This window comes from Neopelma chrysocephalum, unplaced genomic scaffold (assembly GCF_003984885.1).
Source record: "Neopelma chrysocephalum unplaced genomic scaffold, ASM398488v2 Primary Assembly neopelma1_85, whole genome shotgun sequence".
Classification (NCBI taxonomy): Eukaryota; Metazoa; Chordata; class Aves; order Passeriformes; family Pipridae; genus Neopelma; species Neopelma chrysocephalum.
In genome coordinates, this window is record NW_020897747.1 from 2,533,247 (window position 1) to 2,551,660 (window position 18,414).

Genomic DNA, 18,414 nt, shown 5'->3' on the forward strand with positions numbered 1-18,414 from the left:
GAAAGCAATATGTGAATCTTACAAAGAAAAAGAAAAATGAGGGAACAGAGAAACTAGGAGAGGGAATTCACTATTATTTACTTCATATGAATCAGTGTTTTGTTCGGTTCAAGCTTATTTTATTTCTGTAGATCTCTACTCAAAGCAGAGGGAGAAATTCCACACTGCTGAGTTTAACTCACCTGATTGGATCAGTCTCAGGAAATCTTGCTGGAAAAAAATCTCCGCTCTGCCACTTAATTGTTGTGTGACCCTCCTTAAGTAACTTCACCTCTCTCTGTTTCCATTTCCTTGCCCATTCTTTTCAACTATAAAATAAATATGTCTTACCACACACTTGGACTATATGTAGTTCATTGGGAATTCTAATTTCACTTGGAACCACAATTCTATAATAACCCAAATAAAGCATAACAGTTCACCAAATTATGCAACAATAAAGATATGAAAGAGCAGCAAGAGAAAAAAATAATAAATTTATCTGATTTTTAAAACCAAAGGAGAAGATTTGAATAGTGCCCTGAGTAGTGCTGAATAAATGCATTTTGCTGAAAACCTTATTTATTATTTGATTATTATAAGCAGACACATCAGTTCTTAATGAATGCCTTCTTCCAAAATGACACAGGAAAAACTAGATTTTTCTTTTTTTTTAATCCTAGTGACATTAGCCTCACCAGTATCTGTCCCAGATGGAGGTCTGGTAGCAGATGTCTGCCTGTATGCAGAGATCATTGACCTCTGAAATCTGAGCTCCATATTAAAGACCTTGAGGATGATTCTTTCCTTTTTTTTTTAAGTGAGAAAATCACCTCTCTTTTTTTTCTGAAAGAAAAAATCCAAAACCAAGAGCAAACAACACTTTATTTTATTGTGACCCTAAATCCTCATTAGAATTTACTTCCACTGACTTCCTTTTGATAATAAAAAGTTTCACTGTCATTGTATAGAGGGTCCAGGCTAATGAGTAAAAATTTGTATCTGCAAATTCAGATTTTTATTTTCATAAACCCAGATCCCCAGCAGGATCAGAATTACAGTATTCGGTCTCAGACCTCCTGTGATTTAGAAAATCTAAAAGGTCTTCTGCTTTAACCAGCAACATTTCTAATTCATCACCCCTTGTTTTGCTCATCCTGCCTTTAAATTTGACAGTGATCAGGCTGCCATGAGATCATGCAAAACTCACCAGTGAAGCTTAATGTGTGCAATGACAGAGGTACAGGAAACAACTAATTTCTCATTTTCTGCCTCTTCCTCTCTTTCCTGTCAAAATTCTAATTGTATTAAAAAAATGCATTTTACTGACATTGTGTCAAGTAGTCATAACTATTACCCAGTACAAGTGTTTGACTCTGGCTCCCAAATAATAATGTTAATGAGATAACACAGAGCAGAGGGAGTGTGGGCTGCCAAGGCTGTGCAGCAAGCTACAGCAACATTTCTAATGCAAATTGTTTCCTCCTGGACACAACTGCATTTGATTTGAAGATTTCTTAGCATATTCATTTTCAGGCTGTACCATCCAACATGCTGCTTATATCACCATCAGTTTGCACAATCTTGTTTTATGCCAAAAAGAAGTTTTAAAAATAACATGAAGTCATGGTAGAAATTGTATCAACAGGCCACTTTAATGTTCTTTTAATGCTGTCTTGCTCCACACTACATATTTTCAACCATAATTTTCAACCTACATCATTCACCTCTTTCCAGCAGCAGTATTTACATTAATTGTGTTGGGAAGTTATTCTACTGTATTGCACCATCATATCCAATGTGCATCCTTCCTCCTAAAAAAAGTGTGATTTGCACTTTCAATGACTTTGGATTTAATTGTAGCACCATCCTCTGTTCTTTCACAGAGGAAAAAAATTAAAGTAGATTTTACTGGGCAAAAGTAATCTCTCCTCAGACCTCACTTTTTAAAACAAACAAACAAACAAGTTGTATTGCCTCCCATTCTACTTTAATTATATCCACACCAAATGTCTTCAAGTTAACTAGTTTAAGAAGAAAGGCTTTGTAGTAATTGCACACTCAGCTGGGCTCTTTGTAATTCAGTCTCTAATGGCCCTTGGAGGTCCCTTGACTCCTAGAATTCTGTATAGGCACCAGGGATCGGATAAAAGGGATGCAGTCCTATTGGTGAAAATGCAAAACTGAACAGAATCAGCTACTTGCCATCCTTTTCAGATGCTTTATATGTGCAGGGTCAAAAGAACAGACTACAAGTTGCATACTATTTGCATTCCTTAATGAACTGCTGGAGGCAATTGGGAAATCGTAATAATGAAGACAACCTAAACAGAACATAATTAAAAAAACTTTTTTGTTGTATTTTTTAATACTGCAGTTAACCCCAGAGACACAGAAAACATGCCTTTCTATTTTGAAAATGTTTTTACAATGACCTTTTCATCCTCAAAGAATGCATACCATATGCCAGGCAATCTATGTAAGTATCAGTGTTCTCTCTTCTGATTTACAACTAATTTGTTTTCTTTCCAGGTAAGTTAATCTATTTATAGCAGACCTTATGAAGTTCTATACCCTCTCTCCTGCTTGCTATCTGCCCCATTTCAACATTCAGTAACCACAGGGATTTTGCAATCACCCTTCCCAGAGATTTTTCCATCTAACTTTTCATTACAGAGGCAGAAATTGTACACCTGTAGTTAGGCTAAAAGTCAGCATTCGAAGCAGAAATTAAATTTATTTCTTATATATTAATAATAAATAAAAAACCACATGATTAATATCACAGTACCTTTCCTACTACTATGTTTAAATTTCCCCAGAGTGAATTGTGATTATTTCCTTTAAAAAAAAAAACAACTTCCCGCCCCCCCAAAAAACCTCACATAAAATCTGCTAAGAAAACCAAAAAACTCACCACAAACACCAAGCTCCACATAACAAATCCCACGAAACACCCACCAAAATAAGAATTTATTATTTTAATGAGTTAAATAAAACAAATCTCCTCCCCCCACCCCTGTATAGTTTAAAATCTTCCAGTATTGTGCCTGTTTCTCTTTTGAATACTGTTCTCAGAAAGTGACAGTGATTTCTCCACACAAGTCTTTACAACTAAATTTTTTTCCTTCAGTATTGCCAAATAATACTGTTCTGTTCCAGAATATACATGAGGAACCACTCTGGATACTTAGCATCTCTCAGTGCTTTCCCTGGAACTGAAACAAGATGCTAACTTAGAGAAAGACTTTCACCTCCTACAGTTCTCTCTGAAGCTGTTCCTCCCTCTCCTCAAAGCACAGGAGACCCACCAGCTAGAGGCAATGGAAGAAAAATAGAAGGTGATGGCCTTCCTAAAGGAGGACAATTCCTCATAAGCTTTTCAGACATGCAAGATTTTTATATTTTAGCCTTTCTTGACTCCTCTGTTTAGGACTGACATGAATGCTGGGCACAAGAAGCATTCCTGATGTGCCTATCAGGAACCTGACAACAGAAGGAATTAAAATACAGGATTGAGTAGGGCATAACTGAACTGGTAAAAAAGGGTATGCCACATTGGAAATATTCTGCAAGGCACTAAGAAAATAAATAAAAATTTTACATATAGATGTAATTTTTGTTTGAAATAAGAATGTAATTAAAATATGAAACTCTCTTCCTTTGATTGAAGTTATTAAGAATTCTTTATCAGCTTTCATTTTTAGCAAAGATGACCTCAGAATCTTAATAACTTTTTTTCTGCAGCTCTATAGTGTAAGCCAAGACAATTGAACCATTTTAGCATCAATGGTAGGTGCTCAGCGAGGAACTCAAGTACTATTATCCCTGATACCATCAAACACTATAGTTTGTGCTGTGTATAGCAGTTCAGAAATGTGTCATGGAGATGGAGTGATTCATACTTTGTATTTTTGTTGACAATAGATGTTAATATTTTCTGGTATTTAGAGTGTCAGCTTTTTGACAACTTATATTGCATTTTGGGTTTGTTTGCGTTTTTTGTGTTATCTGAAAACTACATTGTGTATGAATTGGTACAAAATGAAGCCTATCACTTCATACCACTTCTAGTCTCTCTCCTTGTGGATATTTTTTCGCAGAGTAAATATTCTTGTGAGAAGGCAATGATATCTTGAGAGGTGAGGTGGGGGTGAGTGGATAAAGAAGAAAAATAGGAAAAAATAAGGTTTACAAAAGTGCTTGTATCTCAGTCTGAACAATGATTTTTGAAGATGTTTTTCTTGAGGGGGTAAAAAAAATCTACTAATTCATCGTCATTAAAACACTTCACATCTTATTGTGATATTCACATCTATAAAAATCTAGAACTAGATATAAGCTAAGTCATAAAACAGCACAAGATCCTCCTCTGGCATCCCACCTCAGAATATTCAAAAATAATGCCGAAATTGGCAGAGCAATACCTGAAAATTGGGTAGAAACTTCCATGGAAAAGATGGGATAGAATTTATGTGAACACATTCTTTCCCCAAATTTGTACACTAACTTCAGAGTGCCCTCCAAGACTCCATACAAAGCTTCCAGATAACAGTAACCGTACTTACAAAAAAAAAAAAATCACAATATTCAAGTCTGAGATCCACTGTTTTAAAAGCTCTATTTTACCCTTCTTGCTTGGAAGCAGCAACATGAAATAACTCAGGTGTCAGGCTCTAAAGCACACACCTTTTTTTATCATAGCTAAGAACTTATCATAGAATGTTAAGGGGTTGGAATGGACCTTAGAGGTTTTCGAAGCATTGTTGAAGAGAAGTAGAACACAAAAGTTTGTACGAAGGAGGAAGTATTAAAACGTGACACCTCTAATAAAAAGGAGGTAGCTAGGCTTGTTACGAAGCTCAACACACAAAGAAGAAGAATTACAGACTTGTTTCAGAACCGCAGCCTAGTCTCATACACCCTAAAAGACTTTGCCTTGAAAGCTGCCCGTGATACGATGTGCACATGTGGGATAAGAGAAGAAAGGGACAACGAGACCAGCAGAGTTGCTGCATTTCATACCAGTGTCAAGATCGTTTTACGGTTCATACTTTGCCTACAGAAAGTATCTAGGAGCAAATTGTCTCTTTCAGGCTCTCAAAAAGCTGTTACTGCAACGGAGGAAAGTCATTCCCTGACTCCCAAAGGAAAATTATTCCCTGCACATTATTTTTGCTCTCTCCCTCTCTCTCCTTCCTCCCACATCACATAGCAATAGCATCTCATGAAAGCAGAGTGGCTCCTATCAGATGGAGGAATATTGGACATTTTTCAGTAAAAGTTAATAATGTGACATTTACAGTAAAAAACTTCCACAATAAAATGATACACAAGGTAAATAAAAGGTTCCAACTTTTCCAGGAAGAGAGATGTAGTAGGAGAAAAGATTACCATAAACAAAGTTATCACCTAGCCATTTCTCTGATATCTCCTATCTAAAAACTGAGGCCGCAAAAGTGAAGCTGAAGAGTTGAAGGGCAAGTAACAGTACTGCTTAAAAGACCAACCCACAGATATTCATTAAAAGAGGTCAAAACCTTGAGAAGGAAAGGCCTATAACACACTAACTTCATCTCTGAAGCCTAGAAAGGCTTTCTGTCCCAGAAAGACAAAACTGGGTTGAGCATTGCAGAACCTTTCCAGTTCCAGTTGTCTGTGCACAAGTCAGACATACATACCAAAAAAAAGAAAAAAAAGAAAAAAAAAGCAAGATCAGTAAGATCTGGGAGATGAGTGACCATCACAGAGGTCCAGGAATGAAAAACAATTACTACCCAGAGCACAAAACCACCTCTAGAACATCTCTGAAATTGGGAAAACAACCAGAAATTATATGAGAATGCCTGTGAAAAACACAAAAATTTGAGAATAACCTAATTTTTGACAAAGGCAAGTTCTGTATTACTTATATTAAGATTATTTATTAAAGATTTTAATTAACCACGTCAATAACAAGAACTATGAAGAATAAGATACTATAATGGGAAGACTATGTTTGTACATAAACACACACAAGACGCCTCAGTTTGCAAAATTAATTGTCTAATTTGGCTAATTTAAATCAAAATCTCCATAATTTCCAGAGGGAGTTGTTCTATCAGGCATTAAGCTTATGCAGGGCCAAGGTTATAATGTGTTTGTAATCTAGCAGTGGTAAAGATCATTCTATGACTTTATACTGTAACATGTGTCATGTGATAGCAGAGTTCTACTTAGTGGGAATCCTGTGAACACATCCAATTGAAATCCAGGCAATTTAGCCTTTTTTGGAGCAGAGGTGCCACTGCTTTAGGCCTCAGCTGTGACTTCAGAAAAAGCATGGCCAAGGCACTAGCCTGAGGAGCACCATCCACTCCACCAAATAATAAAACCCATACAACATCCATGATAGCTGTGTCCCTCTTCCAAAACTTAGGGTTAAACACTTCAGACTGAAAAGGACCTAAAACCCCAAGTCTTTCTTGGTAAGTGTTTTAGCCACCAAAGAAGAAATTCCACAGTAACATCATCCCTGTACACATATAGTTCTGACCTGTGAAGCTAAAAGCAGTTACAATTTTTTTTCAAGTCTTCTGCCTACACAAAGGCATCTGTCTGCCTCATCAGACATTACTGAGATTGCATGGACACAAGGTTACCCTTAACAAAGTAAACTATAACATTTCTCACACACATTCTCTGATGCCAGCAGCATGAGGTGTAGTTGCTTTAGGCTCTATTTTAATAATTTTCTTCAAGTGCCACTTCTGTAGCAAAAGTCAAATCTCACTGTTCTACAACACTACTGTTTGTGGTATTATGGAACTCATATCTGACTCATCCTGCATAAAGAAAAGGGCAAACTTCCCTCATTCAGTAATTTTTGTATCAGACTTAGCTGCTTGCTCTTGAGACGGCTCCTCTTTTAGAAAGATATGCAGTTTTGATCAAAGACTTCCACTAATGGAAAATCTATCATATTCCCAGAATGATGCATTCCAATAATAAAATACTTTGGCTTCTGAAAATGTGCATCATCTTTCCTGATCAAATTCTCAGACTTTCAGGCTCAGCCTCAGGATCTTGTTATGTTGTGTCTTCATGATAAATGAATCCCCAATACCAAGCATCTACTCTGTGTGGAGTAGATATGTCACCTCTTATGCTTTTCTTTGACAAACAAAAGCAAACAGCAGAAAACAAGAGCAAAAAGAAAGTCGCCATATAAATTTGCTTAAGGTTGGCTCAGTGTTTCTAAACAAAAGCTGAGTCTCATCTTGCATACAAAGTAGGATTTTTCTACCTCCTAATCAAGAGTCAAACACAGAAGTTCACATACAATGGAAGTCACAAGGGATTATTATGTACCCTCCCCGAAACAAAAAGATAAAAAAAGAAAAGAAAAAAAAAGAAAAAAAAAGAAAAGGAAAAAGAAAGAAGACAAGAAGAACACCAAATAAAAGTCTTTTCCCCATGTCCTTTCTATGTGAAGATAGACCTATCAGAGCTGATTGAAGTAAGGAACTTCTAAGCATGTGCCCAAACAGGAAATACATGGGAAATCCTCCCACACAGGATTATTTAGAAATTCTCCCTCTAACGTTTCTTTTAAATTATTTAATGGATTTATAGTGCTTTGAATTAGGTAGAGTAGTAGTAAATAAGCATGGGAACTTCTATCAAAGGGAGAGGAAGCTACACAAGTGACTTAGGAGATGAATGCACACCACATTTTGCCACACAACCATACTACTGATGCTTAAAACAAGGTGAAAAAAGTGGATAAGGGGAACATCTGGAAAACACATGAAAAAGGAAACATCTTGTGGTCTAATCTGACTATTATTCACCTCTTGGGACCAGCAACAGATCTTTAAAGAACATGGTAGCTCCAGCATGAGAAGAAAAAAGCAGTAACCTGGACTGAAAGCCACGTATCCAGCCAGCAAAGTTTTCTGGTTTGTTATCTTCAGCAAAGTGTTTAGAACAATCACGTGGAAAATAACTCTGTAAAAGGAGCAAATATTCCCCTGCTGGCAAAGAAATAGAAGTAGACCCAATCTTAGGAGAAGCTGCACAGCCACACAAAAACATTGTCTGAAATGAAGAAATTTGTAAAATCAGAAATGCCGCTCAATTATAGTGGTGGCCAATAGAGAGGAGAAGTTATATAGATATTTCAAGTTAACCTATGACTGACTTTACCGGGTTTTGAGCCATGATTACTGTAAAAACATGTAGTGTTTTTAATCTGCTTTGGTCAAGCCAGACATATCTTCTGGTATTTTGTCTCCTATTTGAGAAACACTCTGGACCTCTTTGCCATACACACTACGCAATAGCAAAACATTGGTAAAGGTTTTTTTTATTAGTTCAGTAACAAAACAGCATCAGTACATTAATAATCAGTGATAAACAATGGAGTTTAACTGTCCAGCATCTAGAAACCTTACGTTGTAGCTTGTTTTATGTATACACACATTCCAATGGTCTCAATGCATTTTTACAAGTTGGTAGCAGCTTATTATAACAACTTGCACACATGAACACACACACATATACCTCAATAGGAATTATTTCATATTAATCAGCCTGGCAAAGAGACCCTGCAGTAGCTGACATTTCCAATAGTCATGCACAATTTTTATGAATAGTTAAGGCCAGAAAAGAGGGGGAGAGGAAGAGATACAGGGAGATGCAAGGAGAAAAGACAAGCAAGTAAAACCAATAATTGACGATAGGTTCATGTCTCCCAGTCCTTCAGGTCAAAAACTAAGGCTTGTTAAGAGGCAGTGTCCCTATTATCAAGTCTACTTCTTGGCTCAAAACAGCTTCTAGAACTGTATTTGTAAAGCTAGACCAGGTGGGAGGGCAAGAAAAAACAGAGCTGGTGAAGAAAGACATTAATTTGCAGAGGGCATTTTGGAGAATTAATTTAATACGTCCTCATCTCGGCTCACCTAAGCTACCCGGGAGGAGGATGCATTTTTTGATTAAATAGTTTCTGTTCAGGTCTGTCCTTTGAGAAGTGTGGTGACTACATAGGCTAGGGGTCACATTTTAGAACAAAGATACTGTAAATTCTTGCAGACCTACTAAGCAAGCCCAGTTGGCACAAAAGGTACTATGGCATTGGAGTTGGTATGGAAACAGGAGAATTAATAATTCTACCCAGGACAGTGAAAATCACTAAACCTCTCTCCATGTGGATTGATTCAAGGACAGACAAAGGCAAAGCAAGCCCTTTAACTTTGGCACAGTATTTCTCTGTATGTAGTAATTGTTTTTCGACACATTAGCAGAATTACTTAGGTAACTAACATGGTTAGGTGATATGTCTGTATACAGACACATTTTGAAGGTCAACCTTAGCACTCTGTGGTTCAAGTCATTCTAAGATATTAAACATAACTGGTCTAGCAGAGCTATGACTTGTTAAAAGTGAAAATAAGGACACTTCAAGAAATAATTAAATGTATAATCAAGTTTCAAGTATCTTGAATATTTAGTAAGGAAATGTACAAAGTCATTAGATATCCTCCTATTGACTTAACATAGTTAAACCCATTTGAGTAAGAAATCTGTTTGAATGCCCAGGCAGTCACAGCTGACCATACTGTGAATGTCAGTTCCTTGACTCAGTTAGGGAACTCTTGCCATTTTAAACATAGGCAAGTCATTAACCATGAAGAAAAGCTAAGATTATTACTTAGCTGCCTGTTCAGCTGCAGGTACCAGCATGGTATTGTAATCTGATGAACCAAGTATAATAAGTATTTTCTGCATTTACCTTTTGAACTGAACATGACACACATAAATCCCAGAGGTGCTAACATCACTGCAGAAACTATGCAATTAAAATTCGCTAATAAATTTGCAAATAGAAAGCAGAAAAATATAAAAATGTGTGTGAGGCTTTTGGGGAGCCATGGGAGACTGGTGAGGCGTACAAGCATGTGACATTCCACAGTACTGAGGCAGGCTGGCTGCGTGCCACTGTCAGCCACTGTCACTGCACCCTGCAAGAATTCAGCTGCAAATCTTTGTTTCCTTTATGTCTTTCATATCTTTGCATTTCTCAAGGCAAAAGGCAAAGACAAAGTCTTTCAGCTGGAGTTCTTTCATCCAAGAACATTCTTCATCCAAGGCCAAAGGTTCACCATATCCTAAAAGGCCTTTGGATCTGCATGTTCAGTCATCTTCATCCAAACGTATTTCTTTGGGAGCATTATTCAGTCCTTGTGGCCGATCCTAAAAGAACACCAATAAAAACTATCTTCATTCCTTCAAATACAATCTTCAATGGTTTTATCCCTAGGACCACTGTATGACAGCATTGTGTCAAAGGTGCAAAATGGATTCAGAGATATTTCAATTAAAACCACAGCACATTGAAACAGCTTTTCTATAGTTTTTGACATTCTAGTTTTGGTCAACTCTATAGATAAAGGTTTCCAAGGTGAAATAGGCTTTCTGGAAAACCACACATATAAACACAATGTTTTTCTCCTGTGCTGACAGCTGTCTAGAAGACTACCTGTTAGCTTTCCTGGGAAAACATTTCTAAAGTGATAAAAATTGTGATATAAGATCCTATCTGTGTATTACACTACTATATAGTACTTTGAATACAAGGCTCTAGAATATGAGGAGTTCTGTATCCACTTAAATTGCTTTACTGGAGTAGGGAGAAGTAAAGTTTCTTCTGTTGGAAACAAGACAGTCACTTAATGGTGCATGATAATGCTACAGAACAGTTTATAACACAAAGCAAAAGATCCTGCAATTGTAACTTGTGAATGCCTTAAAAAACCCCAATGTGTCAGCTAATCTGGATTTCAAAGAAATCCCATTCTTTAACCTGCCCATCGTTATTCCACACAATCTAGCTTACTTAAATTTCTCCATCTCCTTTTTTTTAACATATGTGAAGTTTTCCAATCCTTTCTTTCCTTTTGTCTTTTTTTATATTTTCCCTGAGCCATCTATTAATCTCTTCCTTTCTTCCTTCTGTCCAAATATCTTCTTTAGCTTTTCTTTATAGGTAGCCTCTCCCTGTTACCTTTCTTTTTATTCCATGAGCACTTTTATGATTTTCATCTTGGCCTTTCTCCCTCTGCATCATTCACAACTCTGTTTTGGTCTCCAGAATCTCTCTACCCATTCTGGATCTCCTGCCCCTTTTCAGTCTACTGCCCCACAGTCACCTTGAGTTCTTTGCTTTTATTATTTTTTTATTCTTTACTTCTCTTCATATCCCTCTTTCACTCAAAGCAATTGTAATTTCAATTTTTTATTTATATTTTTTTATGTTACCAAGCTTCTGCTATTGCAAGACCCTACCAAACAACTGGGTCACAAACTGTTTCTAGAACAGAAACTGTTTCTGTCTTGTTCTAATAGTATGAAAGGACTAAACTGGAGTTAAAAAAAACAAACCAAACTAAAACACAAAAACAAAAAAAAACCCCTTCTCCTTAAAAGCAGTGCTGTCAATTTTCATTATTTTATTACAATAATTGAAATAATTAATTTTACTACTACTATATCTGCAGCTTTTGAAGGACATCCATAAAAAACCCTCTAAAGCAAATTTTAAGTTTTGATGGTTCCAAGAAAAGCATGAAACATGTTCCTGTCTTAGCTAAGTGAATCACAAGTGAGAAAGGGTATAATTCAAGCCTAATATTTTAAAGTCTTTGATTTTTAAGTTAGATGTATAACTATTAGCATTCTGACTCACAGGGCAGACAAACCTGATGTGAATAGAAGAGCAGACTGTGTAACAGCTTAAATCCATACCTGAGTTTGAACTATTTTGAGTTAACAGCACTGTATGGTCAGAATATTAAAGGAAAGGAAGAAAAAAAAGGAAAGCTGATCTCAAGCAGTGACCACATGAATGCCATTAAAATGTCAGTCTTTACACTAAAGTTGTAAAAGCAGGTAAGAAGATTATCTCATAACTTTTATTCAATTTTGAATGGAAATGACCAACAGTGACAAGTGTTTGTTACTTTGCAGATTTCAAACCAGTAGCAAATGGAGAAAAAGCTCCAATTTCTGCATCAGTTTGTGATATTTGTTCCTATCAAAAGTAATTTCTTGATCTCAAATTAGAAACCATTTCCCCTGCAATTGGAAATGAACAGGTCAGATATAGGATATTAATGAGGATTACTTTTTCCTTGAATAGAATGTAATTAATACCCCTCATTAATTATCTCAAAGAAAGATGAGGGGGAAGAAAAAGGGGTTGTTTTTTCTTTTTTTTTTCCCCTCAACCTCCACAAAACCTTTAATTGTTGTGTTTTATATAGTTCTGGAACTAATACAGTTAAATTGCCCTCAGGATTCTTCTTTTATGGTTCTATATGGTTTTCAGTGTAAGAGTAGAAAGGATTAAAATTTTGATTATAAATTGTTTGAAATCCATCTTCTAACATGATCGATACCCATTATGCTATGTTTACATAACTGGGCTAATTACTTACAGAAAATACTTCTCTATCAATTCTGTGCTGAGGTGAATTTAAAGACACTGAAAGGTTCAGAAATCAAATACTTTATAACATTAACTTTTTGAAAGATGATACCAAGCTGTATTAGCTCAAACAGAAGCTTCCTATTCACTCTGTATTCTGCCTTCAAGGCCTGAACAAAGCAGATATCAGATTTTAAATCTGGTAAAATTCTGATGGGATTTGGTTTGCAGAAAACAACCCTAGTTGTCTCAAGTTCATTAATTCTTTAGTGTCCTTTGTTCTTTAGGTTTTCATGTGTAATCTAGTTCTCTGTGCATCAGAGTCAATAAATAACTTTTATCTGAAAAGGGATAGTGATATAAGGTACAGTGTATCTTCTTGTAAAAGCAAAAATCATAAGCTTGTTTTAACATCAAGACAAGTGTAAAAGAGAAATTAAAGATAATTGTGTGAGCAGCAGACTGGAAGAAGACTGAAGACAAAATGAGGGTGCATGCTTTTATGTCATTTTTCCCCCAACAAATTTCAGGCCTATCGGATATTAGACCTAGTATATTATGCAATTAAGGATCATTTTCTGGATGCTGAGGCCTTCCTAAATTTATTTATAAACAGATCTAAGCTATTGCTTTCTGTCCTGGCACTGACAGTAAGTAGTTCTCAGTTTTCCCCAGCTGACTCCTGGAAAATGCAGTACAAAAAAAAAAAAAAAAAATCCAAAGGTGCCAACAGCAAGCTTGGGGCTGGGTCAATGTTCTCCTTGCAGTGTGAAAACAAACTGTGAAATGCCATGAAGTGCTTGGAAGCACTCACAAACAATTTTCTCAGTGTTCCCCTCTCAGCACTAAAGCCAGCTGTAGGTCAAGCCAGTGCTAAGACAAATCGGAGCTTTCCAGCTGTTGAAATACTTAAGCCACACTAGATTTTAAAGTGATGTCATAGCAGTGCAGTTATTACTTGCCTGCCACAGGATCTGCTGATGGCAGTTGAAGTTCTTATTCATCAAGGGTCCCGAATAATTGAAGCAATCCATCTGCTCTATGTACTGCTTTCTGCCTATACTGTTGTTACTTACTACCTTGTGATATTTGCCAGTGATGTCATACTTAATCAAGCAATTGGCAGCCTGTTAGATCTCTTGAGAACTGGGCTGTCATGGAGCATAGGTAACTAAAATATTCCACCTGTTTCAAGCTTTCCCCTTGCAAAACCTGATGGGACATGTTATTTGGCAGTGAGTGTCATAACTGATAAAGCAGTTGCCAGACTTGTGCATATTTCCTGAAAGCTGTTGCTGTTTTTCATCATGAATTCCAGATAATTGAAATAATTGACCTGTTATAAGGCCCTGCTTTGACTCGAGGATTTTCAGCATTGGGACATTTGCCTATTGTCATATTTAAGAGCAGCAGGAGGATGAGGCTTTGATTACTCTTTCACAAGATGTCACAGCACCACAAAGTGACATTATTTGCACAGTTTGTGTTACTGAACTGCCAGACACTACTCTGCTCTCTGTACTCATAACATGACTCACAAGTGCACGTGCTATGCAACATCAATCCAAGTGTTAGAAAGGTATAGGAAGAGGAAATGAGGGAAAGCATGCAAGCTAGCTTTGCAACCAGGCTGATAATGGGAGTCCTCTTACTGCTCCCATGTGATGATTAATTTAAACACTCCAGTGCTCTGTTGGTTAAAAGAACTTCTATTAAGATTTTTTCCACTAGGTGAGGAGCCTACAAATGTTTGACAGAGGATTAGATACCTGAACTTATGCTTTTCACTGCTTATTACATAGTTAAAGGAGACTCTTGCCTGTTGATTGATATACAGATTTTTAGAATAGACCAATTAACTGTACTAGCCATAAAAAGCTTTGATGTGTTCTTCTCCTAAGGGGTATAGATCTTACTTATAGTCAGATTATATTGCTCAGTTTTATTTGAGAAGAGTAAAGTACCACATTTCCTCACTGGATCACATCTCCCTCCTGAATTTACTGTATTCATCTCAAGGATGAATGCTCAGTTGTGATCATTGCTCAGGTCACAGGCTGACTGACAGTGACTGTAGAAGTCTTTCCAACACTTTCATCAAGATCTAACGTTTCTGAAGCTGTACTTTAAGGCATTCTACATTTTGCCCTGCACAAACTACATGTATAGAATTATTTTTAAAATACCTCTTACAACATAGCATCCACCTCCAGTAATGCCCAACTTTTCTAAAGTCCAAGTTTTTCTTTATCTGTAGCTTTTTCTTTTCAGCTCTTTATCTTCAACCAGACAACACTGAAATGACTAAAGAGAAATGCTGTTTTTTAAGGGAAAAAACTGCCAAATCTTATACAGATGTACGGCTAGGAAGGATGTCAACAACATTAGAGTTACAAAAATCTACCAACATATATAAAATTTTTATTTTTTTTTTAAATTGGGTGTAAATGAAACCAACTCAGAAAGTCAAGATGATCTGCTAAGAATAACAGTTTACAAGAAACTCTGGTATAAAAGGAATAGTATGCAAAAAAAAGGAATACTTTTTCCTCATCTTACATCAAGCTTTTTAGAATAGAAAGTGTTAGGTGTGTCTTGATTAGACAGGTTTGATGTGTATTAATGTAAAGTCAAATCTTGACATTCAGAAGAAATTTACATTTCCATCAAAAATTAGAGTCAGTACATGCATACAGGGACAGGCAGTCACTGTAGGTATATGGTCCGGAGAGCAGCCAGTGATTGCTTGGCTTCCCCCATGCTCCTGACCTTCAAGGGGTCCCTTCTAAACTTCAGGTAGCAGCACAGCACATGCAACCCATGCACTACAGCACTACTTGCATGCTTTTCCCCATTGAGAAATATCTTAGTTATACGAAAGAACTAACCTAATGATAAATTTCAAATTTCAAATTTATAAAGTTTATCCGAGAAGTTTGATATCCAGCTCCAGCGAGTCTTTGTCAGTCATTGCTTACTTAAGGGAAAAAATAATGACAGAAAGGACTCTGCTGTATTTATACACACAACTGTGGGGTGAGGGAAATCCACATGTTGATGAAATAGCTTTTTTTTTTAATGTACTTTGGTGATGATTGATTGTAGAAAATCAAAAAAGGTGACTTTACAGATAATTGGCCCTGACTAACAAAAGAAAACAACACTGCAGCTCTGCAGCTTTTTGTCAGCAGTGGGATGCAATTATGCAACATTAATTAAACTGGCATGGCAATGAAAGGTCACGCAATATAAAGAAAGAAGAAGGTAATCCTACACTTTAGATAATATTACTGCTTGAAAATGTTTGTGCTTATATAGCACTCTTGGAGTGGGAGGGAAACCATTCTTCATTCAAATCACGTGAAAATTTGCAGTCAGATTCTGATCGGACCTTAGCTCAAGAACATGAAATAAAACAAGGTGATGGAAATAAAGAAGGTGTTGCAAACTTCATTGTGACTGCCTATCCTTTCATCCTGAACAGGCAGGTCTGCTCAGGAAGGGGTATATAACACCAGGCAGCAACATTTTCACTTAGTAGGGGGTCAGTAACAGCTTGCCAGCAGTAGTATAATTCAAAGTAGAAGACCTAAATTTTCTTATCACTGCATATGTTTTCATTAAGATAATCTACTGCTCTCAATGTTATTTTTATTCATTGCCTTCTCCCAGTCACCAGTCTGACTGCTGCCAGTGCCAACTCTCTGGAAGTAGACTGTGTGCCTCACAAATCTTGACCCAAAATTAGGAAAAAAAAAATCAGCTTTGTTACCAGTAAATAGTATTTCTTTCCAAAAGAAGTCACTTTTAGTTAGATTATTCCCTGCCTACCAAGTTGCTTTCCCCCAACTGTTTTATTTGCACAGACTAATTTGCCAGTGAATGAAAAACGGCAGCAAGTTTTGTGGCTTTGAAATAGAATTTCAAATACCCTAATAAATAAAAGACACAATTGCTTATGATGTCATCTCTGCATGCAATATATATGGCTTTTCCTGATTCTTTCAATTTTTCTAAATTGATTAGAATTACATACGTCACCTGAAGGCCAAGAACTTCTGAAGTAAAAAGCACACAGTGTTCTAATGTTTATCACTAATGGAGTCAACTGTGCCTCTTTGCCAGAATGAAAGAGACCTGCAAAGATATTCCAATACTGCTGCTTCCTCTCCTGTAGCAGAGTTCAGACTTGGCAATGGGTAAAGATGGGCAAAATTGTGCCAGAAAACATCTCAGGGATGTACCTTCTCATTGGCAGGCTGGAATTGGTTTAGATAACCTACTGGAGGAGGAATATAATGGTCTAAGTCAACAGCATTTGCCTTCCAGAGTTCATGCTAGAAAGTTTGGGGTCTTATTCTTCTAAAACAACAATAAAAACAAAACAAAGCAAAAAAAACCCCAACACAACCCCAACCAGTTTGTCTCATGCAGACACATTTCCCTTCCCTTCCAAAAAGAATACAAGATTCAGTTAAATATTGAAGTGATTGCAGTGTTAGCAAAGAACAGAAATGAACTGGGGGAAAAGTATTTTAATTTTCCTTTTCAGTTCCATAGACAAATCTTGTTTTCAGCAGTTCCCTTTCACACATAAACCTCTCTTGAAATACTAAATAGCCTCCTTTCTTATGTTGTTTTAACTTTTCACAGTTACAGAGAAATTGCTAATGGTCACAATGAGCACTTTAATTTATCAACCGGGTAAGTCAAACTTTCAGCAAGTTAAGTTATGCAGGATACATATTTCAATACAGCACTATACCACCACAGTTGGTAACTGAAAGGCAAGCATTTAAATGCATGAAAAGTTTTGACAGAGAGTGAGGGAAGAGATGTAATGAGATTGTCTTTGAACAAACTTAGTGGAATAAGCATTGATAAAAATATCAAAGAATTAATGTTGAAAGTGAAATTAAGCCAGAATAAGGAAACTCCCAATTCCTGGATTTTAACTTGATACAAAATCTAAGTAGAAGTGAACTTGAAAACTAGGTTAACCTCTCTTTCACTTCGCATTTCTTTATTCATTGAAGTAGTGGGTTTTTTAAACCTGTGGTTTTGTCTAACTGCACAGCATTTCAAATGGCAAATACATCTTTCTTTTCAAGTCTCTCCAAGTTGCTAGAGAACACCTTTGATACTATTCAGTGTACCCAGCCTTTTGCTTAGGCAGCAAACGCTACTCTTAGGCAATGGTTATCTTGAGTAGCTATAGCGTCATTAACTTGTCTCAAATGCCCCATTTTTAGAGATTGTTCTTGTTGAGAACAATTTCAAAAGAGTATAGAAGAGCTGAAAAGGACTGAGTGTTTTAGATTAGGCTATTATACTAAAATTGAGCATCCCAATCAAGTTCTTTGGTATCTAAACTGATTTATCACATCCTAGCTTTCCTGTATTAAAAGAAGTCTGAAAAAAGTATGCACCAGAAATTTTGTAGTAGCATTTCATGTTAGCCCTCCTCTATCCCCAGAGGTCAGATTCCAACTTAAATTATATTATCTACTAGGAAAGTAAAAAATCCTCCACCTTAATATTATATTAATATATCAGTGAGACGTCCAACATCTCTCATGCTTTATCTAGTAGACAGTAATTAGTAGACAGTGGAAGTGATTTTGAGAGAATCTTTGATTGTTTCTAACGTAAGGAAGCAACAAAGAAAAAGGTATTTGAGGTATTCCTTCTGAGACAGCTCAACTACCACACCACCTCTTGCTCAGACACATAGCCAGAGCCCCAGTCTTCCTTTCAGCTTCTCCTCCAGCCAGTTCTACGAGAAGAAAGCAGGCATTTGGATGACTTCTGTATACCTTACACCTCCTTGAAATCGTGTCTCATAAGACCAAAATCATCTTATTTAACTGTTAAAATTCTTGTATTGTACTCAGTTATTTAGTGACCAAATAAAGAGGTACCCTCCGCACATCATATATCATAATACTTGAAAAAGCTTTCAAATACAG

At 36.5% G+C, this 18,414-nt stretch overlaps 1 protein-coding gene across 6 annotated transcripts in view; it reads right to left on the reverse strand.

Annotated features, from left to right (window-relative positions):
- The window catches only part of ATRNL1 (attractin like 1), a 531,556-nt gene that overhangs the window by 82,149 nt on the left and 430,993 nt on the right, over window positions 1-18,414 (reverse strand). For 2 of the 6 annotated variants that reach the window (XM_027692111.1, XM_027692109.1), the window contains one exon: window positions 8,319-10,212. The exons of 3 other annotated variants lie outside the window; for them this stretch is intronic. In XM_027692111.1, coding sequence (XP_027547912.1) covers window positions 10,153-10,212 — 60 coding nt within the window. In that variant the 3' untranslated portion in view covers window positions 8,319-10,152. Of the gene's footprint in view, window positions 1-8,318; window positions 10,213-18,053; window positions 18,222-18,414 lie in introns of those variants that run through there. One more of the 6 variants, XM_027692110.1, reaches the window with a different exon arrangement.